Source organism: Muscardinus avellanarius, assembly GCF_963383645.1.
Source record: "Muscardinus avellanarius genome assembly, chromosome: X".
Taxonomy (NCBI): domain Eukaryota; kingdom Metazoa; phylum Chordata; class Mammalia; order Rodentia; family Gliridae; genus Muscardinus; species Muscardinus avellanarius.
This window is the reverse complement of record NC_137792.1, coordinates 113694870-113721634: the sequence shown is the minus strand read 5'-3', so window position 1 is coordinate 113721634 and position 26765 is coordinate 113694870. Positions and strand designations below refer to the sequence as shown.

General features: G+C 37.6%; 1 protein-coding gene across 1 annotated transcript in view; it reads left to right on the top strand.

Moving 5' to 3' along the window:
• The window catches only part of ATRX (ATRX chromatin remodeler), a gene marked incomplete at both ends in the record, with an annotated part of 162023 nt that extends 138071 nt beyond the window's left edge, over window positions 1–23952 (top strand). Inside the window, 7 exons of the mRNA XM_080719003.1 lie at window positions 4198–4375; window positions 5518–5712; window positions 19816–19965; window positions 20855–20980; window positions 21684–21779; window positions 22331–22459; window positions 23674–23952. Of these exons, the coding sequence (XP_080575129.1) occupies window positions 4198–4375; window positions 5518–5712; window positions 19816–19965; window positions 20855–20980; window positions 21684–21779; window positions 22331–22459; window positions 23674–23952 (1153 nt within the window). The remainder of the gene's footprint in view (window positions 1–4197; window positions 4376–5517; window positions 5713–19815; window positions 19966–20854; window positions 20981–21683; window positions 21780–22330; window positions 22460–23673) is intronic.
• Between the last annotated feature and the right edge of the window lie 2813 nt (window positions 23953–26765).

The following is a 26765-nucleotide window of genomic DNA, read 5'->3' as shown; positions in this document are numbered from 1 at the left end:
TTTTCACCGTGATAGAGATTGAGCGTCAGCAGGACAGTTATATGCTGCCTCCCTCGGCTGCCATCTTCCTGGAAGTCAAATAAACCTTATTGTTTTAGCTCTCGAAATGAAAACTAAAATATACCTGAAACTAGTAACCAAGGAATTACAAATTAAAACTCTGAAGTCTTATTATTAAATATCCAACATAATGGGGTAATTTAAATCAAAGAGTTTACCTGAGCATAATTAAATCCAACTTTATTTTTTTTTATTTTAATTTTTTGGTGGTACTGGGGTTCCTGGAAGCCCTTCTACGTCTGGGCTACACTCCCAGACCTATTTTTTTTTTAATTTTTATTTGGAAACAGGGTCTCTTAAGCCAGCAAGGCTGGCTCCGAACCAGTGCGATCCGATGATCCTCCTGTCTCCGCCTCCCAAGTGCGGGGATTACAAGCGTGCGCCACCACGCCCGGCTAAATCCAACTTTAAATCCACAATAGAGCTGTATGTGGTGGTGCACACTTGTAATCCTCGCTCTTGGGAGGCTGAGACAGGAAGATCACGTAGGTTTGAAGCCAGCCTCAGCTACTTAGTGAGGCTCTCAGCAACTTAGTGAGACCCTGTTTCCAAATAAAACTATAAAAATAGGGCTGGGGGCATAGCTTGGAGGTAGAAAGCCTCTGGGTTCCACCCCCAGTACCACACAAAAATATTAAAAAATAAATCAACAATAGAAATCTTCAAGCTGGGCGTGGTGGCGCACACTTCTAATCCCGGCATTTGGGAGGCTAAGACAGGAGGATTGCAGTTCACAAACTGCCTCAGCTACTTGGTGAGGCCCTTTGCAACTCAGTGAGACCCTGTTTCAAAATACAGAATAAAAAATGGGGCTAGGGGTGTAGCTTGCAGGTAGAATCCCCATGGGTTCCATCCCTAGTAACACACACACACACACACACACACACACACACACACGTCTTCAAATGCTTGTAAATAAAAAAAAATCCTTGACCTATGAGTCACAGAGGAAGTTGCAAAGGAAATAAAAATGAATTGAATGAAAATACAACAACATATTAACCAGGTGTTGGTGGCCCATGCTTGTAATCCTAATATTTGGGAGGCTGAGACAAGAGGATTGCAGGCTCACAACCAGCCTCAGCAATTTGCAAATCCCTCCAAAGCTTAGTATGACTTTTGTTTTAAAAATTAAAAAATAGCTGGGTGTGGTTGTGCAAGCTTGTAATCCCAGTAATTAGGAGGCTGAGGCAGGAAGGTTACATGTTACAGCCAACCTCTGCTACTTAGTGAGGCCCTCTTCAATTTAGTGAGACCCTGTTTCAAAATACAGAATAAAAAATAATAGGGGTGCGGGTATAATGCCCCTAGGTTCAATCGCTAGTACCTAAATAAATAAATAAATAAATAAATAAATAAATAAATAAAATAGGAAGCTGAGTACTGTAATCACAGTACTTGGGAGTTTGAGACAGTAAGATCACAGGTTCCTTGCCAGCCCCAGTTACTTAGTGAGTCCCTCTGCAATTTAGTGAGACCCTGATTCAAAGTAAAGAATAAAAATAGGGCTGGGGATGTAGCTTGAAGGTAGGATGTCCCTGGGTTCCATTCCCAGTACCGGAAAAATAGGGATGAGGTGTAGATTAAAGTTATAATGGGTTCAATCCCCAGTAGCTAGAGAGAGTGGGAGAGGGAGAGGAAGAGGGAGACGAGGGAGAGGGGGAGGAAGGGAGGGAGGGAGGGAGGGGAGAGGGAGAGGGAAGAGGGAAGAGGGAAGAGGGAAGAGGGAGAGGAGAAAGAGAGCTCACTTGCATTTCTTAATTTTGAAACAGTCTCAGTAGGTTTTGGAGGGCTTCGCTAAATCGCTGAGGCTGGCCACAAACCTCAGATACTCTTGTCTGTCTCCTCAGTACTGGAAGTCAGGTGTGCACCACCACACCAAGCTTGGGTATGGCATTTTAGCATTCATTTTCTGGAACAGAAGTATGGAAAATAAGGCTTTAAATAAGGGTATTATATGGCAATTATTGCGTGCTTATTATAATCCAGGAGCTTTTTCTCTCTTTTATATATTGCTAACAGTAAAATAATTATCCAGTAACATATTATGCAACTGCTAAGTATGATGTTTACCAAGAAATTCGAAGAAATGTTTGTAATATAAACCGCATATACAAATACAGTCTTTTTCTCTGTGTGTGTGATACTTGGGATTAAACCCAGGGGCATTCTACATCTGAGCTATACTCCCAACCCCTTTTATTTTTTGCTTTAAGCAGGAACCTGTTAGGTTACTGAGAGTTTCCTTACCTTCCTGAGGCTATCCTCAAAACTGAGATTTTCCTATCTCAGCCTCTCAAGTACTAGGATTATAGGAGTGTGCCAAACTGCCTAGCTCAGATATTGTCCCTCCTCTCTTCTCCTCTCTTCCTCTTCTCTTTCTGCAGTACTAGGGATGGAACCCAGGAGCATTCTACTCCAGAGCTACACCCCCAAACCCTATTTTATTTTTCAGTTTTGCAGTACTGGGGATTGAACCCATGGCCATTTGCGGTACTGGAGATTGAACCCATGTGTATTCTACCTTTGAGCTATACCTCCAGCCCTATTTTTCATTCTTTATTTTGAAGCAGGGTCTCACTGAAGTAGCTGAGGCTGGCTGTGAACCTGCGATTCTCCTGTCTCGGCCCCTCAAGTACTGGGTTTACAAGTGTGCACCACCATGCCCGGCTTATTTTTCTATTTTGAAACAGGATCTCACTAACAGGGCTTCGGTAAATTGCCGTGGCTGTCTGCAAGTCTTTGATCCTCTTGTCTCAGCCTCCCAAGTACAGGGATTACAGACATGTACCACCGCACCCAGATTCTGATACTGTTTTGACTGTATAAAAGCTAAGAATGTATGCTTAGGAAAAGGAATCTTTAAGAAATGTACCACGATTTGACTGGAGGTTCCCGAGAGCACATTTTTTAAAACTTGATTCTAATTTCAAAAAATGTTAGGCATATGTCCATCAACATGAATGGATTACAAAACTGTGGGATATGTACACAATGGAATTTTACTCAGCCATCAAAAAAAACTCAGTTACGTCATTTTCAGGGAAATGGATGGAACTGGAGGACATTATGCTAAGTGAGATTAGTCAGTCACAAAAAATAAGAAATCAGATGCTTTCCTTAATATGTGAGAGTTAGGGAGAAAAGAGGAGCAAACAAGACAACCTAAAGGAGGAGAAAGGAGGGGAGAAGAGGAAAATCTCTAAAGCACACAATGTACTTAAACATATCGAAGTCAATCACTAAGCCAAGCAAGGGAAGGAGGGACGGGAAGGGAATGGGGTGGGAGTTGGGTAGGGGTTAAATCAGCGATGAGTACATGTTTGTACACACAAGTTTTTTACCCAAATAAGTTGTATGAATATAATGCACCAATAAAAAAAATTAAAAACACACACACACACACACACAAAAAAAGTTAGGCATAGTTTTTTCAAATTAAATTTTAAAATGTTTGCCTTATTGCGAATACGTAAATGTTCTTAAGCATTTTAAAAATTCTTTGATTACTTTTCCTTTTGCATTCCTGTTTATTTTTGTCGAAGTATTGATTTATTTCTTACCATTTGCGTAGTTTTCAGCGTGGCTATCATTAATTCATTCCCATGTTCTTCTCTAGAAATATTATAACCTCTTGTGTTCCAAAATATCAGGCAATCCATCTGTTTTTTTCTGTTAGACACCGCCTTTCTGGAGACGCCTGTCTTATTCTTATTTCTGTGCCTTGCCTTTATGCTCCCATCTCTCCCTTCATCCTTGTCATGATTGTTTCCATGTGAGGCAACTCTACTGTACTCACTGAATGTCCTTCAGTTTTTACTTAGTGCTCATAACAGTGCCCAACACGGTGATTCTCAAGTTACACCAATTTTCTAAATTTACTCAGAAATCTTTAAGACCTTGAATGCATTGTATGCGAATGGTCGCCTTTAACCTCTTTACTCTTAAATAAGACTTCCGTTGACCATATTAGTCACCATCCTCACTCCTTAGATATATTTTATTTTCTGCCATAAGAAAGAAATGAGTTCTCTGAACTCAAGTTTGTTAAAAGATTGCCCTTGGATCAAAAAGTCACCATAATTAAAATGTCCATAAAGCATTACTTACTAAAGCTTTCTATATTTCTATTTTCAGAGGGCGATTGTTTATCATTTCCACCAAAGCGGGATCTCTTGGAATTAATCTGGTAGCTGCTAATCGAGTAATTATATTCGATGCTTCTTGGAATCCATCTTATGACATCCAGAGCATATTCAGAGTTTATCGCTTTGGACAAACTAAGCCTGTTTATGTGTATAGGTTCTTAGCTCAGGTAAGTTTATAATGTGTGTGTTTCCCTGTTGAAAGAATGGTTGAAACTAGTATTTTAGAGGTGGCAAGTGTGTATGTATGTATTACAGAGAGGCAGAGTCGAATATATCATTCCTATTAATAAATCAGCAGAAGGCAAGTTTGGCCTCAGGATTTTCTGATTTGCAGTTCATTTCTATAGTGTCAATTCTCTCAGGTTAAAATAATTTCTTGTGAGTTAATAGGTTCAGTATTTTCCTGCTAGTCTGGGAAAGTTAAACACTTATAATTCATTTATTTAGCCAGTGGCCACTGGCGTTCTGTTAATTTGAGAAATGTGGGTAAATAAAAAATTAACTTACTGTTCTAATACAGAATTATTACAAAATATTTAATACTTTCTAATTAAAAGTCATTTCCTTTATGTGGATTCATATCAAGGTAACAGTCAGGTTTATAGAATCAACTTGTCTCTTCTAACTGATATATCTGCTTTAGGGATTGGATAGTACCACCTGACTCTAAATCTGGGCTTGTCAACTAGAGACTCTACTGGTAGACTTCTCATTATTTCATCTACTTTAGGATGTTATCAGATTGATGACCTCATTGTAAACTCTATCCGGTTACTGAAATATAGAGCTTCTTTATATTATAGTTTGTAATGCTAAATATGTAATGGTGTGGCATTGATTTTCTGTCCTGAAATTATAAAAAGTGACACTTGATATGAAAGTGATTATGATGATGGTTGATTGCTTATATTACACTGAAAAAGAATTAAACTGTGCCTAGTCTTCTAACTTCATTACCCACCTAAATTCTTATTTCTTAAACCCTATATTGCTATTTACTCTGTTACTCTGCCTGCTCTCCTACTTCACCAGTTACAGAGATATATAAAGCAGCACAAGAATGCCTATTGTTTGGACAATATGGAATGATCATCAGTAGCGTAATTTTCTTGTCATGGCAGATGCCATGCTGAACAGAAAATCTTTACCCAAGATTGCTAATGAATTTTCTTTATCACACTGGTAAACTGCACTGGTAAACCTTGAAGATTTACCAGTTCATATTAACTAGTAACTGTTTTTCTCATTGATTAAGTCTCATGTTTATACAATTTCATGTATTTTTATATTGTTCCTTCTTTTTACAAAGGGAACCATGGAAGATAAGATTTATGATCGGCAAGTAACGAAGCAGTCACTGTCTTTTCGAGTTGTTGACCAGCAGCAGGTTGAACGTCACTTTACTATGAATGAGCTTACTGAACTATATACTTTTGAGCCAGACTTGTTAGATGACCCTAATTCAGAAAAGAAGAAAAAGAGAGATACTCCCATGCTGCCAAAGGTAAACATACTTAGATTATTAGCTTTATAAAATGCCTATATGGAACAAAGACATTTTTACTGTTACTCTGAAAGTTAGTCATCCAATTAAGGTTATATTTCATAGTTTTTTTGTAAGAGAATAAAATTGTACTTGATAATTTTTTTCTAGATGATTATAATGAGAAGGCTTACTCAATTCTCTGAGTATCACCATGAAAAAACAATATATTTTGAAATACATATTCTCTGCCAAGTAAAAATTCCAAGTAAAAAAAGAAAAAGTCTGAATGGAGACCTGAGAAGAAATGGCATTCATCTAATTGCCTGAGAGGCTGAGACAGGTAGAGCTCAGGTTTGATGCCAGCACACAGTAGCCTAACAAGCCTGTTTCATAAAATAGGGTTGTGGGTATAGCTGACAGGTAGAAGATTCCTGTGTTCAATCCCCAGTGCCACACAAATACACACAAAAGAAATAGTGTGATTAACTTTTAAAAAGCCTCCAGTGCAAAGCATGTACAATTTAAATCTATATAAAATTAAAATTGTCTATTTTTTACTGTCAGGCAATTAAAAATCAGCATATACCCAACAGGTATATGAAATGGTACCTGTTGCCACAAACCATCAGGAGAATGCAAATCTAAACCCTAATGAGATACCATCTCACACCTATTAAAATGGCTGATCTAAAAAAAGGTTAAGCCGGGTGTGGTGGCACACACTTGTATCCCAGCATTTGGGAGGCTGAGACAGGAGGATCGCAGTTAATGGCCAGCCTCAGCTATTTAGTGAGGTCCTTTGCAACTCAGTGAGACCCTGTTTCAAAATAAAGAATAAGGCCGGGCGTGGTGGCGCACGCTTGTAATCCCCGCGCTTGGGAGGCTGAGACAGGAGGATCGCGCAGGTTCGAAGCCAGCCGCGGGCGCTGGCTTAGGAGACCCTGTTTCCAAATAAAAATGTAAAAATAGGTCTGGGAGTGTAGCCTGGAGGTAGAAAGGCTTCCAGGAACCCCAGTACCACCCCCCCAAAAAAAAGAATAAAAAATAAGGCTGGGATACAGCTTAGAGGTAGAATACCCCTGGGTTCTACCCCCAGTACTGCAAAAATTTTTTATTTTAAAAAAGGTTAAGTGTTGCTGAGGATCTGGAAAAAATGAACACTTGTTTGTTCTTAGTAGGGATGTAAATTTGTGCGGCTAATATAGAAAACAGTATGAAGGTCCTTTAAAAATTAAAAATAGAACTACCATGTTATCTGGTAATTTTTCTAGGTCTGTATCCCATCAACATGAAATTGGAATCTTGAAGAGATGTCTGAACCCTGAGTTTGTTGAAATTTTATTCACAATATCTGAGACATGGAAGCAACCCAAATATCCATCAACAGATGGAAAAAGAAAATATGATATATATTTAGAATAGAATATTATTCAGCCTTAAAAAGCAGAAAATCTTCCCATTAGCAATAACATAGATTAGCCTCGAGGGCTTAAAGCTAAGTGGAATAAGCCAGACACAGGATTTATATACTGCATGATTCCACTTAGATGCAAAATCTAGAAAAGTCTGTTGCCTAGAAGCAGAGAGTAAAGTGGTGTTTGCTAGGGACTGGAAGGAAGGAGAAATAGGGAGGTATTCATCAAAGGACCCAAACTTTGAGTTAGGCAAGATAAATTAGTTCTAGGGGTTTACTACTTTACATCATAGTACCTACAGTTAATAATAATTGCATCAAGCCAGGCGTGGAGGCGCATGCTTGTAATCCCAGCATTCGGGAGGCTGCGACCAGAGGATCACGGTTCACGGACATCTCCATACCCGCAAAACTAAAAATTTTCTAAGAAGGTAGATCTTATGTGTTCTTAGAAAGATGTTGGGATGAGGTTTTTAGAGGTGATAGATATGTTTATGACATTCATTGTGGTGATAGTTTTATGTGTGTGTACTTATCTCCAAACTCATGAAGTTAAATATATTAACACATTAAGTTGCACTCATGCTTTTAATTTTTGTGAATATTTTATGAAATAATGAAATAAACAGGTACATTAAAATATATCAGAAATCATAATCTAGAATATATATATACACACATATATACATACATACATTAAAATATATCAGAAATCATAATCTAGAATATATATATATGTGTATATATATATATATATATATATACATACATACACACACATACATACATACATACATACATACATACATACATACACTGGGGATGGAACCCAGGGGCATTCTACCTCCGAGCTACATCCCCAGCCCTATTCTTTAGTGTTTTTTATTTTTTGAAACAGGGTCTCACTGAGTTGTGAAGGGCCTCGCTAGGTAGCTGAGGCTGTCCCGAATTGAAATCCTCTGGTCTCAGCCTCCCGAATGCTGAGATTACAAGCATGCACCACCAAGCCCGGCTCATTATGTTAATATAGGGTAATATGACAAAATGTGTAAGATGTATACAGCTTTTGTAAGCCGATAAATTTACGGAGAGCTGGGTATGATGGTGCCTGCCTGTATTCCCAGTACTTGGAGGCTGAGACAGGAGGTTTGCAAGTTCAGCCTCAGCAACTTTACGAGACCCTGTTTCAAAAAAAAAAAAAATGAAGCTGGGCGTGGTGGTGCTCACTTGTAGTCCACAGTACTTGGAGAGGCTGAGACAGGAGGATCACAGGTTTGTGGCCATCCTCAGCTACTTTGTAAGACCCTCAGCAACTTAGTGAGACCCTGTTTCAAAGTATAGAATAAAAAATAGGGCTGGGGATGTAGCTCAGAGATAGAATGCATATGGGTTCAATCCCCAGTAAAACACACATACGCACACACAGACACACATACACACACATGCACATGAATACACACACATGGAAACTTAGGTTTAAATTGAAAAGGTATTTTAGCTAAAATCTATATTGATACTTAAAATTTTTTCAATGATTTTCATCTTATCTTACTATATAATTAAATAAATTTTCAGATTGGTCAAAATTTTGTTAACTTAGCACTCACTATATATTTTCTTTTTGTTCACTCATGTTTTTCCTGTACTAACGCATTACCTGCTAGAGACAGTAATCATTAATTCATGTATTTAAAAAGAATCAGAGGCCGGGCGTGGTGGCGCACGCTTGTAATCCCCGCACTTGGGAGGCAGAGACAGGAGGATCGCGCAGGTTCGAAGCCAGCTGTGGGCACTGGCTTAGGAGACCCTGTTTCCAAATAAAAATATGTAAAAAACAGGTCAGGGAGTGTAGCCCGGAGGTAGATGGGCTTCCAGGAACCCCAGTACCACCAAAATAAATAAATAAATAAATAAATAAATAAATAAATAAATAGAATCAGTATTGCTTATTTGATGTTTTTCACTATGATAAATCAAATAAGTTCACTCTTAGAAAAAAGACCCTTAGAAATAATTTCCTTAATGAAACTTTATTGTTTTATAGATATGAGGGAAGTTTAGGTTAGAGATACTGACTTACCCACAATTTTCAGCTAATATTTCACAGAGCCAGTACTAATATCTACATCTATATTCTGGTACATTGTTCTTGGATAAGAAAATATTATTTAATGGTAATATAGCATGTAAAGACATTTCTAGGATAAAATAGCCATTGCGTATTTATTTTATGAAAGTTAATATAATGATAGGTATCATTTTGACTTTTTTGAAAATAAGAGAAAACCTATATGTTTTCTGATCTAAATAAAGGTTATATTTTAGTTGTTATTTTTGCAGTACTTGGGATTGAACCCAGGGCCACGTGCATGCTTGGTATCACTCTACCACCACCACGTTATATATAACCCCAGCCCTAAACAAAGATTTTATATATTTAAATCTATTCCCATTACCTAAAAGGCCATTAGGAATACATTTCCTATTGTTTTGGTTTCAGATTCAAGTACTCAGTGTCCTGTGTAGCTATTAAGAGAATTGGGAAAGTAGCTATTTATATACTGTGTCACTACACTAAAGTCATTTTAATTGTTTTAAAATCTCACAAGTATGGGCTGTGGGTATAGCTCAATGGTAGAGAGTTTTCTTAGCATGTACAAAGGTCCTGGTTTCAGTTCACAGAACTGCAAATCATTCTACCTATAAGCCACACCTCCAGCCCAATATTTATTCTTTATTTTGAAACAGGGTTTCACTAGGTTGCTGAGTCTTTCTACGGTGCTGAGGCTGACCTTGTACCAGCAGTCCTCCTGTCTCAGCCTCCCAAGTATTGGGATTACAGGTATATGGCACAACGCTGAGCTATTTCTCTAATTCTTATAGAGCATTTTCAGAATATTAATGTTTTTTGTATATAAGCAAATATTTTATTTTTCACTGATGCCCTCCTTAATGAAACTTCATTAAGGAGATTATTTCGAAGGGTCCTTTTCTAAGAGTAGACTTATTTATCATAGTGAAAAGGTCTGATGCAGCATTTAGGAAAAAGTTTGATTCGTTAGTTGTTTAGCTGTTGAATTTTGTAGTGCTAGGGATGGAACCCAAGGCCATGAACATGCTAGAAAGTATTCTACCGCTTACCACTACAGCCAACCCCAGAGTTTGTTTATGATTTAGTTGCTATCAGATCCCTTTGGCCGTAGATTAGGACCACTTGGGGATTTATTTATTTATTTATTTATTTATTTATTTATTTATTTTTATTTTGGTACTGAGGATCGAACCCAGGGGCATCCTACCTCTGACCTATACCCCCAGCCTGATTTTATTTGCTAATTTGAAATAGGATGTCACTAAGTTGCTGAGGCTGTCTTTGAATCAGTGATCCTCCTGTCTCAGCCTCCCAAATATTAAGGTTGTAGGTATGTGCCACCACACCTACCTGGCCCAACTACTACTTTTTATCCCTGGTATTTGTTTTTACTCTTTAAATACTTTTATTTGAATTTTATATTGGTAACATTTTCTGTAACTGATTCATATGGCACTAACTAGGTTAGTTGCTATGGAAATCAGTGTGGAGGTTTCTCAGAAGAATGGGAATGGAACTACCATATGACCCAGCGATAGTGCTCCTGGGCATCTTTCTAAAGGAAATGAATTCAGAATATTATAATGATACTTAAATGTCCATGTTAATAGCAGCACAATTTACAATAGACAAATTGTTATTTCTTATTTAAGGTCTGCTTCAGCACCTTTAGAAAGGGCAGTAGAAACAAGAGAAAGTGTTAAATAACATCAGTAGAGTTCTTCCAATAGCTTACCAAGAGAAGAAAATATTCTAGAAAAGAGGGAGATCAAATTCTGTCAGATATTACTGATGAGTGCGATTGGGTCAGGTCTGAGAATTGGCCATTTGATTTAGCAGCAGAAAAGTCATTGATGTGCATGCCTGTAATCCCAGTGCTTGGGAGCCTGAGATAGGAGCCTAGCAGTTTAGCAAGGGTTGTAGCGTGGAGGTATAGCGTGGTTTATCTTTCAAGGCGCGTAGTCTGGAAATGATTCCTTATAGAGTGAAACCTAGAAAGCAAGGCTATAAGTCATTTTTTTCCATTGTCATTTATGGGAGTTCAGAAAGACATAACTAGCATCTTGGGATGACTAGTTGATCCTTTATTAATTAGCTATTTAAATACTACAGTAACCATATTTTGGGGTAAGGGAGTCTAAAGATTAAAACCAGGGGCATTCAATATCTGAGCTATATCCCCAGGCTGTTTGTTTGTTTGTTTGTTTTGTAAAAGGGTCTCACTAGGTTGCTAAGAGTCTCACTAAGTTACCGAGGCTGTCCTTAAACCTGTGATCTTTGTGTCTCAGCCTCCAAATACTGAGATTACATGCGTGTACCACCATATCCCGCTGTAACCATGTATTAATAGCCTAAAGTGCTTAGGTTGGCTTGAAGGTGTGATACTTTTAGGAGAATTGAATAGGTGAACGATTTGCTTTTGTCTCTCAAATTACTCGTGTTTGAATGGCGAAGTCTTTTTTGTTTTCTTTACATCAGACTTGTTATTTTAGGCATAAGGAATATAAATTATAGGAGAAATTTGATCGATGTAAGAATTACTAGGTGATCTTCTTCATATCTTTTTATCAGTTTCCTTGTTGTCTTCTAATGACTTATTTCTTTGGTGGTACTGGGGTTCCTGGAAGCCCTTCTACCTCTGGGCTACACTCCCAGACCTATTTTTTATATATATTTTTGGAAACAGGGTCTCTTAAGCCAGCGCGATCCTCTTGTCTCCGCCTCCCAAGTGCGGGGATTACAAGCGTGCGCCACCACGCCCGGCCTAATGACTTATTTCTTTAAGGTATAATCTGTTTGATCCCCAGAACTGCAAAAAAAAAAAAAAAAAAAAAAAAAATATATATATATATATATATATATATATATATGATAACTTGAACTCCTAACTAGCTCTTTTCACTCCTGTTTTGTATATCTTGTTTTTCCTTGTTGAAGCACACCTATATTTGAATTAGTGGATGTAAAATGTTTAAAGAGATAATGAGAACTCCAGACCGCGTAGAATGAGAATTGATTTTCAATTCGGGCTCTTCTTGGAAAGCTGCAACTTCTAGAAAATCACTGCTGTCAGGTAGAATCCAGAGTGACAGCGCTCCTCCTCAAGGAGGCGTATGCAATCATCGTAATGGATAACCGATTTTAAAGGGTAAATTCTAAATATAGAATATGGTTCATTAGATGTTGAATTAAGGAGAAAATATTGTGATTAAAGAGTTCTTTCCTTCCCTGCACTTTGGCAAGTCTGCCTTTTCTTTGTTTGAAAGTGACAGGTTCTGTAGTTGTCACTTTGGCAAAGGTTACGTTCTCTTGACCCAAAATCTGATAGGAAGTTTTATGTGAACTTCATTCACTAAGTTTTCTAGTTACTTACCAAATATACTACATTTTTCCCAGTGTAGTTTGGGAAGAAACCGGCTTCAGATGTGAACATAGATGCTTTTTTTTTTAAACCAGGAATATTAAATTTCTTTACTAAGAATCTACACTTATTTAAGCAATAAAAGGATTTTTTCATAGCTTTTGCAGTGGGTCATACGGCAGTTAAATATTCCAGTGACATTTTATTTCCAGATTTCATAAAACTCAAACCCAAAGTGATGGCAAGCAAAAATATTTTTGAAACATGGCAAACCCTCTACTCTACCCTTAGGCAAAGTCTTGATTATTTTTTAACAATTTTATTTTCAAGGTTGAATTTCAAAATTAATTAGATGGGAATTTTTGTCAGTTTGCCAAATACTCGAAACTTCTAAATAAATTAACGAAATGTTTAATTTATCATTTTTTTTATTAATTGAAATAGGCATTTTAAAAACTTAAACTAATTTAGGTTATTAGCTAAAATATAGCTAACCATATTTTTTAAGCTTATAGGCCTTTTCACTTATTTAAGGAAAAATAAAGTTTAGGCAAAGGAAAGTAAAGGTACACATTTGGATGTAATTTAAATCTCATTTTGATGACTGTTGGCTTAGTGATTATAGATTCTGTTCCAGTATTGTTTTCAGTAATAGTGTTACTATAGCAACTAATATAAATGCTGTTCTTTAAAGGGGAAAAATAAAAACCTCTCCACTGATTTTTGCTGTATATTGGGATAAAAATGTTCTTCATTACCTTTTAAAGCTTGCTCTTGACTTCACAGAACTCTTTTTCCAAAAGAAATAATTTGAGGATCTTGTAACAAAGACATTTTTGCCCTCTTAATCTCATCATTCATTTCTTATATCGATAGAATGCTGCCATGCAGAGACAGTGTATACCACAAATCCTGCTTCTCCTTTCTTGTGTCCTACATAGCACTCTGGAAGAAAGAAAGATTTCTCTCTCTCTTTCAGAACTATATTAGAATATTTCTTTTTTTTTCTTTTAGTTTTTTTGGTACTAGAGATTAAACATAGGGACATTCTACCTCTGAGCTACACCCCACTTCTTCTTATTTTTAATTTGGAAACAGAGGCTTGCTGAGTTGCTGGGAGTCTCACTAAGTTGCAGAGGCTGCACTCAAACCTGTGGTCCTCCTTTGTCAGCCTCCCAAGGACCAAGAGTATAGGTATGCTGCACTGTGCCCAGGAATTGTATTTTTAAAAAAGCCATTTAACTTGTATTCTCGTGTGTGTGTGTGTGTGTGTGTGTGTGTGTGTGTGTGCGCGCGCGCGCGCGCGTGTGTGTGTTAGAGACACACAGACATTGGGGATTGAATCAAGGAAACTCTACCACTGAGCCACACCCTCTGCCCTTTTTTATATATTTATTTTTATTTTTATTTTTATTTTTGTGGTACTGGGGGTGGAACTCAGGGGCTTTTCTACCTCCGGGCTATACTCCCAGACATATTTAGATTTTATTTGGAAACGGGGTCTCACTAAGTTGCTGAGGGCCTCACTAAGTAGCTGAGGCTGGCTTCGAACCTGTGCAATCCTCCTGTCTCAGCCTCCCAAGCGCGGGGATTACAAGCGTGCGCCACCATGCCCAGCTATTCCAAAATCTTTTTAAGGATAGAGAACAGTCACAAGAACATTGGCTGCCGCTTATTGGCATTTCATTCAGTGATGGATCAAAAAGAATATTATTGCATGGACAATACTGTAGTCTGCAGCATAACCTGACCAGCATGTGTGACTCTGGGAGGAGACATCTTGAATCTGGAATTGGTGGGACTTTTTTTGTATACTACTGGAGCTTGAACCCAGAGGAGCTTTACCACTGAACAGCATCTTCAGTCCTTTTCCATTTATTTATTTATCTATTTATCTATTTATTTATTGTGGCATTGGGGGTGGAACCCAGGGGCTTTTCTACCTCCAGGTTATACTCCCAGACCTATTTTTTTATACTTTATTTGGAAACAGGGTCTCACTAAGTTGCTGAGAACCTCGCTAAGTAGCTGAGGCTGGCTTCGAACCTGCGCGATCCTCCTGTCTCAGCCTCCCAAGCGCTGGGATTATAAGCATGCGCCACCATGCCCGGCTCTTCTTTTTTTATTTTAAATTTAAAGCCAGGGTCTCACAAAATTGCCCAGACTAACCTCAAACCTACGATTTTCCTGCCTGAGCTTCTGAAGTTGCTGGGATTATAGGCATGTACCACCACACCTGACCTATATTTTCTTTTGTTAAATTAATATATGCGTGTTCAAAGAAACTTCAAAACAGTGTTAAAAGTGAAAAAGTAGACCTACTTAATTCTCTTTCTTCCCTGGAATTCTTCAGGGATTAATTCTTTTTTTCTGGAAATTAATCCCGGGGATGTTTTACCTCTGAGCTACACCCTCAACCCTTTTTTATTTTGAAACAGGTTCTCACTAAGTTGCTAAGGCTGGCTATGAACCTGTGATCTTCCAGTCTCAGTCTTCCAAGCCTGGGATTATAGGAGTGTACCACCACGACTTCAGGCATTAAAAAAAGTGTACATATGAGTGTATGTGTATGCACATACATGCATACATGCAGTTCAAAAAATTCTCCAACATTAAAAAAGTCATTTATATGTAAATTGTGATAAAGAGATAGTTAAGAGAAAAATACTTGTGTTTTTTTTTAAAGAATGGGATGTTTTCATTAATTCTACTATTCTCATGTCTTCCTGTTCTGGAACAGAGAGTATTTATTTTTAATATGCTTTTATTGGAGCATTGTAGTCTCATATCATTAAAGTAAATCCTGTTGACAATGGCATACATGCACACAGTACTTGGTAGGCTTCCCTGCTTCCCTTTCTCTCCCTTCCCAACAAAGAGTATTTAAATTATTAGCTAGGCCAAGTTATTTCATGTGTTATAGGGAGAATGAATCAATGGCATAGCCAAAAATTAATTCAGTTCCTAGTGCTTTTGGTCTTTTGCTTAGTTAGCTTTCTTAGAGAAATGAACTTATTAACCATGACTAAGATTATTGTGTGGGGGGGGGCGTTCTAAGAATTGAACCCAAGGGCATTCTACCTCTGAGCTACACCCCCAGCCCTATTTTATTTTTTTATTTTGAAACAGGGTCTCACTAAATTTGCTGAGAGCCTCATTAAGTAGCTGAGACTGGCGGAAACCTGAGATCCTTCTATCTCAGCCTCCCAAGTACTGGGATTATGAGCATGTGTTACCATGTCTGGCTTTAAGATACTTTTTTTTATGTGTATGTGGTATTGGGGATTGGACCCAAAGGCATTCTACCTCTGAGCTATACCCCCAGTCCTTTTTATTTTGAAACAGGGTCTCATTAGATTTCTGGGAGTCCCGCTACATTGCTTAGGCTGACCTCAAACCTGTGATCCTGCTGTCTCCGCCTCCCACGTACTGGGATTAAAGGGTGTGCTACCCTGATTTAAGATCATTTTTATGTCAGGAAAAAATAATATTAGGGTTTATCCACAGAAAATTGAAACTTTGTGATTTATTTGGTATATTGTAGAATAGTTGACTTTATCCATTATATTTGGATCGTTTCTTCTTAAGAAATTATTAGTCTCTGAGTGTGGTGGCACACACCTATAATGCCACTACTTGGAAGGCTGAGACAGGAGGATCACAGATTTGAGGCCAGCTTCAGCAACTTAGCAAGTCCCTTAGCAACTTAGTGAGACTCCTGTTTCAAAATATAAAAAAAATAAGGCTTGTGCCTGGCATGGTGGTACATACCTGTAATCCCAGTACTTAGGAAGTTGAGACAGGAAGATTGCAGGATTGAAGACAGTCTCAGCCACCTAGCAAAACTCTCATCAACCTAGCAAGATCATGTTTCAAAACAAAACACACAAAATATGGGCTGGTGTTGTAGCTTGAGGTAGAATGCCCTTGGGTTCAATCTCCAGTACCAACAAAATCAAACAAAAAAATAGAGCTGGAGTTGTAGCCCAGAAGTAGAATGTTCTTGGGTTCAATCCCTAATACCACAAAAATATTTTAGTCAGTATTATCTAGTTTTATTATTATCTCTTTATTCATACCTCAAGGGTGGGCATGGAAGTCACACATCTAAAAAAGTCATTATCTTTTTTGTGTGGTACTGGGGATTGAGCCCAGGGGCATTTGATTTCTGAGCTACACCCCCAGCTCTGTTTTTTCTTCTTTATTTTGAAACAGGGTCTCACTAAGTTGCAGAGGGCCTCACTAAGTAGCTGAGTATGGACATGAACCTGCGATCCTCTTGTCTCAGCCTCCAAAGCGCTGGGATTACAAGCGTGCACCACCACTCCTGGAAAATCATTATCTTTTAATGGAACAAATTAATGAAGACTGGCATTTCTTCCTTCCTGCCTGGTCAGTATCTTTGGCAACTGGTCTGTTTAATGTGGTATAGATCAGAGAAGTCAGCTTTGACTGGCAGAATTCTATAGTGTTTAGTTAACTTTCAAGGGACCTAAACTTGTTAGCATCTCTATATACTCCCAACAAACGTTATGAAGCCCTCTGTTTGTATGGTCTTTTAATTTTTTTTTTTCAGTGAAGGAAATAGAACATACTACATGTCAAAATAAATGATTATAAAGTCTCAATTACAGCTGTTGTATCTATTAAGAAAATCAGTTCCATTTCTTTCTTGAAATGGATTGTTTCCAATGTTTATTAGGGTAACAAATGAGATGTTTACATGATATAACAGAACATAATGAAATTAATGTCAGTATCTGATACTGTACAAGAAAAAATTTAGGGCCTCATGATTTGAAATGTTCATCTTGACATATAATACACCTATGAGTTCTTATCATTTTTTGCACCCTATATTCCAGGTATGTTTAAAGTATATAAAGACATAATTTTCAAGTGTGGACTTTGTCTCATTAAATTCACATTCTTTTTTTTTGTGGTACTGGGGTTCCTGGAAGCCCTTCTGCCTCTGGGATACACTCCCATGGGCTACACTCCCAGACCTATTTTTTACTTTTTTATATGGAAACAGGGTCTCTTAAGCCAGTGAGGCTGGCTCTGAACCAGCGCGATCCTCCTGTCTTTGCCTCCCAAGTGCGGGGATTACAAGCGTGCGCCACCACGCCGGGCACATTCTATTTTTAAAGTATGTTTAAGATGGGTATGTTGGTACACACCTCTAATCTCAGTATTTTGTAAGCTGAGACAGGAGGATCACAGATTTGAGGACAGCCTCAGCAAGTAGTGAGTCTCATCAACCTAATGAGACCATGTTTCAAAACTAAAATAGGGCTAGGGATGTAGCTCAGAGGTTAAATGCTCCTGGATTCAGTTCCCATTACCACAAAAAAGTATGTTCAGCTGGGTGTGGTAGCACACACTTATAATCCCAGTACTTGGGAGTCTGAGACAAGAGGATTTCAGGTTCATGGCCAGACTCAGCTACTTAGTGAGGCCCTCTGCAACTTAGTGAGACCCTGTTTCAAAATAAAGAATAAAAAAGCTGGGCGTGGTGGTGCATGCTTGTAATCCTAGCATTTGGGAGGCTGAGATAAGAGGATTCGGGTTCGCGGACAGCCTCAGCTACTTAGTGAACCCTTTGCAACTCAGTGAGACCCTGTTTCAAAATAAAAATAAAAAATAGGGGCTGGGGATGTCACTTGGAGGTAGAATGTCCCTGCATTCCATCTTCAGTACCATAAAAAAGGGTCAAAATAAAAAATAAAAAATAGGGCTGGGCATGTAGCTCAGAGGTAGAACACCCCAGGGTTCAATCCCCAGTATCGCAAAAAAAAAAAAAAAAAAAAGTTATATTCAAGAACTTATTTTAAAACATGAAAAATCCCCTTTGTAAAGTGAATAAAGTTGTCATATACATCTCCAGGTTTTTATGTTTGATTCTTTTGCAGTACTTGGGGAGCCCAGGGGTATTCTACTTCCAAGCTGTACCCTCAGCCCTATTTTTTATTCTTTGTTTTGAATCAGAGTCTCACTAAATTGCAGAGGGCCTCACTACTTGCTGAGGTTGGCCACCAACCTGTGATCCTCCCTTCTCAGCCTCCCAGGCTACTGGGATCATAAACATACACCACCACACCTAGATTTTTATGTATTATTTCTTAATGAATATTTTGAAATATTTATTAGCAAAAGTAACATATCATTGATTCATCTCACCCCATCTCTTTGTGTCTTACTGTCATAGTAAGTTATATTGATACAGAGAAATATTTATACATAAGTTATACATATTTATATATATTTATACATAAGTTAAAATTATACAGAGAAAGACTTTAGTATTTTTACTGAGTACATAAATGATCCTAGTTTTTAAGCATTTTTTTTGTACTGGGAATTGAACCTAGTGGCATTCTACCTCTGAGCGACACCTCCTGAGCTCAGCTCTTTTTTAATTTTTATTTTCTGATTTTGAAACAGGGTCTTGCTATGTTGCTGACAGTCTCGCTAAGTTGCTGAGGCTGGTTTTTAAAAAATGTATAAACAGCTGGGCATAGTAGCGCATGCCTGTAGTCCCATTACTTGTGAGTCTGAGACAGACAGAAGGATCAGAGATTTGAGGACATCCTTAGCAATCTAATGAGACCTGGCCCTCCACCCCCCCCTTACTGGGATTAAACTCGGGCATTCTGCCTCCCAGTTACACCCAGCCCTATTTTTTTTATTTTGGAACAGGGCCTCACTAAGTAGCAGAGGCTGGCCACAAACCTCCCATGTACTGAGATTACAAGCGTGCACCACTATACCTGGCTAAGAGGCTCTGTTTAAAAATAAAAATAAAATTGGGCTGGGGGTGTAGCTTGGAGGTACAGGGCCTCTGGGTTCCATCCTCAGTAATAACCACCAAAAAAGAAAAACATATAAACAGGAAGAGCCATGATTTTTAGGATGGCACCCAATATAATCCCAAATTTAAACAGACTTATGTTAGCATTTATCAACTCAAAACCATGTGTGCACAAAGCAAAAGATATATGAAAACAAAATGTTTCTAAGTTAGAGAGAAACGATTTTGAAAACCCAAAACGGTAAGTTTTTAAAAGTGAATCTCTGAAACATAGTTTATAAACATGAAATTCTGGTGGAAGAATTTGTCTTATGTTCTAGGTCATTTACGTATTAGATACACGAGAACGGTCTGTTTCTAGTTTTAACAGTTGACTCTAGAAAAATGGAGATGTGATCCAGAGGGAGAAAATAATTCTCTGTTATTCCAACCCCTCTAAACAGGATACTATACTTGCAGAACTTCTTCAGATACATAAAGAACACATTGTAGGATACCATGAACATGACTCCCTTTTGGACCACAAAGAAGAAGAAGAGTTGACTGAAGAAGAAAGAAAGGCAGCCTGGGCTGAATATGAAGCAGAAAAGAAGGTAGTTCACACAGGATGTCTCTGGGGGCTGACGCCACGTCTCACTCCTTTGGTCCTAGCTACTTGGGAAGCCGAGGCAGGACTGTGGCCTGAGCCTAGCAGGTCTAGACCAGCCTGGGCAACACGGCAAGACCCCGTCTCAAAAAGCAAACCTTCTTGGCTTCTGTTTTTATGTTCGGCATTTGAAAGAGCTGTGAGAAAGAAAAGGATCGCATTTGAAGTGGGCAGTAGTATAGTGGGTCTTCACTTACAGGATCCCTCGAGTGTCAATTTGATGGTAGAGTAGGAGAAGAGGAGAGAAGCAAATCATGCTATTTTACACGAAAACAATAGTAACGCCATTTCTATTCTCATCAACACCTGTACCAAGTCTAGTTACAAACATGTAGAAGCTTCAGGTTTGGAAGTAGAAGTCTCTATTTTGCTAAATATCAGAACACAAATATTTTATTTTTGGACACCGATATCAGTCTTCAGGAGCTACTTTATTGAATATTTAATTCCATGTCTGTCTTAAACACCAACGCACTGGAGCACAATGTGCCTGAACATGGGCAACTTTATCCTAATACCTGAACCCTTCTTTTAAACTCCTTACTCATTGTACCACACTTCTCGAACATCGATGTGATGTTAGGAGTCTCATCTGAGTTCACTGAGTCGCCTCACTCAGTGGGAGTTATTAGAAAAAAGAACACACCTTTAGGGGTTAAAGCTTTCCATGTAATAAGATCTTGGTTTCGGGTGAAAAGAATGTTTTGTTTGTGTGTGGAAGAGTGTTAATAATTTCCCAGCTCTGAGAACATGGATTCCTTTCTAAACCAGTAGATGATGTAGGATTTTAAGTTCTAAATCACAACGTGAAAAGTGCATAATTTTTTTGTTTTTAGGGACTGACCATGCGTTTCAACATACCAACTGGGACCAATTTACCCCCTGTCACTTTCAGTGCTCAAACTCCTTATATTCCTTTCAACTTGGGAGCCCTGTCAGCAATGAGTAATCAACAGCTAGAGGTAAGTTGTGAAGTAAAAAGGAGTTTTAACATGAATTAAAGGCAATTTCAAGTACCTTGTTGTTGAGGGTCCCCCGTGCAGAAATACCACATTCTCCAAAAGATTACCTCTGAATAGACCAACAAATTTTTCTTTTATTTGTTGACTTTTTTAAACCAACATAATATACTAAAACACAGTTTGTTCAGAGCCCAAAGGAATCAGTCCTTGAATTAATGTAGTTCAAATTATTTTAATTAAGGAACAATAGGGCAGTTGAATAGCTAGGAAAATAGCACTTTGTTTAGTTATAAAATATTGGTAGTAAACATTACTTTCTAATGTTTAAAAGTAGGATAAATATCCATATTAATCTGTATTCTAATGCTGAGTAAACATACCATTTAGTATGATAATATCCAGTATTGTGAAATGAGTGATTTATAACTAATCAATTATGAATTAAATATGAAAGATTGGGTTTTATTGTGCCAATACTTGCATCTGTATATTCATTTAAGTTATTAAATTATTGGTGTAATAAAGTCCAATTTTTTATCTTCTTAATGACAGTTTGGGTATCAGTAAGCTTCACTTCATTGATGGTGAATTTTACTGTTCCCTTCAATTATGTAGTGCTATAAATCAGCAAGAGAGAGGAAGCCTGTGTTTTAAAACTGCTGTCTTTCTGTCCTGTTTAACTTTATTTCTTACATACTTCTAGGACCTCATTAATCAAGGAAGAGAAAAAGTTGTGGAAGCAACAAATAGTGTGACTTCAGTGAGGATTCAGCCTCTTGAAGATATTATTTCAGCCGTTGTAAGCTAATTGGCAATTCTTATCTCAGTTTCCTATTTGTGTATCCCCACACACACAGTTTCTTTTAATTTTTAATTGTTTGCTTTAGTACTTTTGTGGAGAAAAGAGTCTTAGTTCTACGGCCTGATTTGTAGTCTATACTACAGTACTATTCTGTACTATAGTACTAGTAAACTGGTACTAGTACTAGTAACTAGTACTGGTGCTAGTTACCAAGCTGTAACAGCAATTTTGCATAGATTTGGCACAAAAGAGAAATGAGAAAAATCTAAGAATTAGGAACTCAAACGTAGAAATATATGCATAGTTTGCATAAGTACATTTTAATCACCAGTTGTACAAATTAAATGTAAATATTTAATTCCAGAGACGGCCAACCCATTCACAACAATAGACAACTTTATACTCTCCTTTTATATCACTCTTTTCCTTAGATAAGAATAAAGGAAAAATAGGGAGGGAGAAAATTTGAAAAAATTCTGAACATCTTTAAGTGTCTTATTTTCCTTAATGATACAGTAATAAGGATTAAAGATTTTTTTTTCTTTTAGTGGAAGGAAAACATTAATCTCTCTGAGGCCCAAGTGCAGGCATTAGCGTTAAGTAGACAAGCCAGCCAGGAGCTTGATGTTAAACGGAGAGAAGCGATCTACAACGATGTGTTGACAAAACAACAGATGGTAAGAATTCTGACTATCTCTAGGTTCTAATTTGAATATGTAATAATAGGCTCATGTGACATATCAGTAACCATCCCTCCAGTGGAGCGATGGATGGTCATTGATTATTTTAGAAGAAATTTTATCAGAAACCTAGTAATGTCTACCTGGCGGGGTGGCGCATGCCTGTAGTCCCAGTACTTGGGAGGTTGAGACAGGAGGATTGGAGAAGAGGACAACGTCAGCAATGTAATGAGACTTCCAGCAACCTGCTGAGGCTCTGTTTCAAAACAACAACAAAAGGGCTGGAGATGTAGCTGGATTCAATCCCTGGTGCCCTCCCCAGGAGAAAAAGAAAGGAAAGGAAGGAAGGAAGGAAGAAGGAGCGAAGGAACCTAGTAATGTCAAGATAATATATTTGTTACACACTTCCCAGGTGCTTCTACTTGAGGATTGTATAGTATCCCTTTTCATAAAATATCAAAACACGAACTTTTGCCTCACTTTTACTATGTTTTTTATTTTTAATCGGCTTCCTAAAAGTATATTTCAGGATATTTAATTTGAGAACAAAAAATGGAGCTCTTGATGATATATATCACAAATTCCTACTAAATTATAAAATTCTCAAGCAAGCTAGTATATTCCAGGATCCTTGATCATCGTTCCCAGCACAGTCGTTTGCCAGCCATCTGCCCTGCACTGGGAAATTTCAACTCTTGACACCAGGGAATCAATTTCTGTGGCATGAATTTTACTTAGAAAGCAAGGCAGAATTGTGTGGTTTTAAGTTATCTTAGGAAATTTGAGACATTCCAGGTAGGAATTATTCCTACTACAAATGCTTTTGCCTTGGCGTTTGTCACTGAAATGTTTATTTGTCTGTCATCGTGTGGAATATTCAAAAGAATGACAAAGGAGACTTGACAAAAAGTGCTGTAACTAATACTTGAGACTAATCACAGTGCAGGACAGGTTACTATGGCAACTAACCTAAATGCGGCTTGCAATACAATAGTCAAGTCATTAAGAGAATTTCGTCCTAAATGGTGTTACTAACTGGTTTCTACAGTAAAGGTCTTGTGAATGCCGTCAAATTAGTAATGGTGATAACAATTATGTGTTTTCCTTTTGGTATGGTACCCCCTTAACAAATTGATTTGAACTCAGAATTTGATACTTGCCTCTTTGAGACGGGTCATGCACTTAAAACAGCTCGCTTTTTTTCTCTATAGTTAATCAGTTGTGTTCAGCGAATACTTATGAACAGAAGGCTCCAACAGCAGTACAATCAGCAGCAGCAGCAACAGATGACTTATCAACAAGCGACACTGGGTCACCTCATGATGCCAAAGCCTCCAAGTTTAATAATGAATCCTTCTAACTACCAGCAGATTGATATGAGAGGAATGTATCAGTCGGTGGCTGGCGGCATGCAGCCGCCACCCTTACAGCGCGCACCACCCCCGATGAGAAGCAAAAATCCAGGACCTTCCCAAGGGAAATCAATGTGATTTTGCACTAAAAGCTTAAAGGATTATTAAAATCATAGAAAGATCTTTTATTTTTTTAGGAATCAATGACTTAACAGAACTCAACTGTATAAATAGTTTGGTCCCCTTAAATGCCAATCTTCCATATTAGTTTTAAATTTTTTTAAATAGGGCATACCATTTCTCCCTGACACTCGTCAGTGATGTTGCCTAGAATCTTCTTACACACATTGAGTACAGAAGATATTTCAAATTGTTTTCAGTGAAAACAAGTCCTTCCATAACAGTAACAGCTCCACAGATTTCCTCTAAATTTTTATGCCAGCTTTTAGCAACCATAAAATTGTCATAAAAGTAATTAATTTAGGAAAGAATAAAGATTTCTATATTTGTTCTTTACTTAATAAAACACAGCTGAGTTCTTAGAGTTGATTCCTCAAGTTAAAAATCACTTTTGTACTTAATCCATTTCTTGATCAGAGTGATTGAAATGGTCTTAATGTTCTTTTGACGGAAGTCGGAAACTGGGCTCCTGCTCTATCATGTCTGTCATTGAAAGGTAGCAACTAAGAGTTAGCTTTGACACAGAACTGTGTGCAATATTCTTAAATACTACTGCTCTAAAGATGGAGGAGCCTTGCATTTAGCTTAGCATTGTATAAGCAGCCTTAAGTACAGCCTAAGAAGAGAATTCCTTTTTCTTCTTTAGTCTTTCTGCCATTTTTTCTTTTCAGTTAGATGTGCTGAAATAATTACTAGTAAAATTTCAGGGCTGTGGATTATCTTCCACACATGCATTTTCTCTCTCCTGGCACCGATTTAAAGCACATCTCTCCACTGCAAGGTGCCAGTGCTAGTGCTTCATCCTGTTGCTGGCAGTGGGATGTGGACTAAGAAAACCGAGTTCTAGCATTTGAGGAGGGCAACGCTGAAGTTGTGGTTGTTAGATTCACACCCTGTTTTAGAAACAGCATCAAAATGGCAGAACCATCGCTGACTTTTCAGTTCACGTAAGGAATGTGCTTTAACAATTCCCAGTACTGTCAGTATTGTGAAATAATTCCTCTTAAAGATAAGGATCACTGGCTTCTATGCTCTTCTTTTCTCTCATCACCATGCTCTTTACCCCACTCTCCTTACATTTTCTTAAATTGTTTTAAGGTCGGATGTATTTTTTTTTTTTCAATTTAAACCTGTGAGGTAACCTTCTGATCAAAATTAATTCATCTAATAGCCTCTTAGGTGGTTTTACCAGAAAATCATTACATTTCTTTTTCTTACCCTAGGTCTCTGAAAAGGGCCTATGATTTTACTTATGTTTAATTTGATTGCTTGAGTCTCTTAAAGGAAATATTGTTTTTGACTATGGGAGTCAATGCAACGTACAGAACCATTTTTGAGATGGTGATGTGACAGGTAGTAGAAACAGCTAAAGAGTTACCCCCAAAAGAAAGCTGGTGGAGGATTCGCTCTAGGTATCCCTGGATTCGAATGAGTTTTAACATTAGCTACAACTGTTTTGAGTTGTTTGAATAATGAAGAGATTTCCATTTGTCTTGGAGAAACTAGTGGGAAACATCCAAGAACACTAGGTGTAGGATACAGAACTTTTGAGGTTTGCTGGATCCACCCCCCCCCTTCCTGTGGAAAGACAGCATTAAAAAATTTTTGGAAATTATGCCAACCATATAACCAAATTTATTTAATTGGGGTGGGGGCTGATGTATGTTTACTTTAGAAGAAATGAAAAAAAAAGATTTTTGAGGTAAGTGTTTGAAAGCAGTATGCTCTAGCCAGCTGTTAGCAGTTGGTACTTCTACAAGTCCAGAATACTTTAAACCTGATACTAGACCTAGGGATTTTCAGTACGGTCTAATCATTTACTCAAAGGCATAGATGTGAAAAATGTAGACGACCTTGTCAACTTTTTTCACCATGGATGAATTTATGGCTTAGAGAATAATACTTAGAAGGATTCATTGGAAATCAAGAGAGTCTGAAGTAAAACCTGGACCACTTTGCATACACTCTTCTCACTTGACGTTTTAGCTACATAATATGTACTTTGAGTATAACATCAAGTTTTAACAAATATTTAAAGATGAAAATGCGTCAATAAATACTAAAAAGCTCATTTTTATATTTGTTTTAGATGTTTTAAATAGTTGCAATGGCTTAAAATGACGATTTAAAATGTTGCTTGTAATACAGTTTTGCCTGCTAAATTCTCCACATTTTGTAACCCGTTTTCTTTCTTTGGGTGTCAAGCGTTTTGCTTAGTATTGTGATACTGTATATGTTTCGTCCCAGTTGTATAGTACCGTTTCAGTCCATCATCCAGCTTTGGCTGCTGAAATCATACAGCTGTGAAGACTTGCTTTTGTTTCTGTTAGACTGCTCTTCAGTTCTGTATTGAGTATCTTGAGTACTGTAGAAAAGATGTCACTTCTTCCTTTAAGGCTGTTTTGTAATATATATAAGGACTGGAATTGTGTTTTTAAAGAAAAGCATTCAAGTATGACAATATACTATCTGTGTTTTCACCATTCAAAGTGCTGTTTAGTAGTTGAAACTTAAACTATTTAATGTCATTTAATAAAGTGACCAAAATGTGTTGTGCTCTTTATTGCATTTTCACAGCTTTGAACATCTGTGCACATATTGTTTCATAGAAAATGTATAGCTTTTGATGTCCTATTTAATGGTGGTTCTTTTGCACATTTAGTTATTTAATATTGGGGGGGGTCAAGACATTTTGTTTTTGAATCTGTTATATACTAAATTCTGTAAAAGGAAATCTCTAACCTCAAAAATAATTTACATACCAGGAAGCC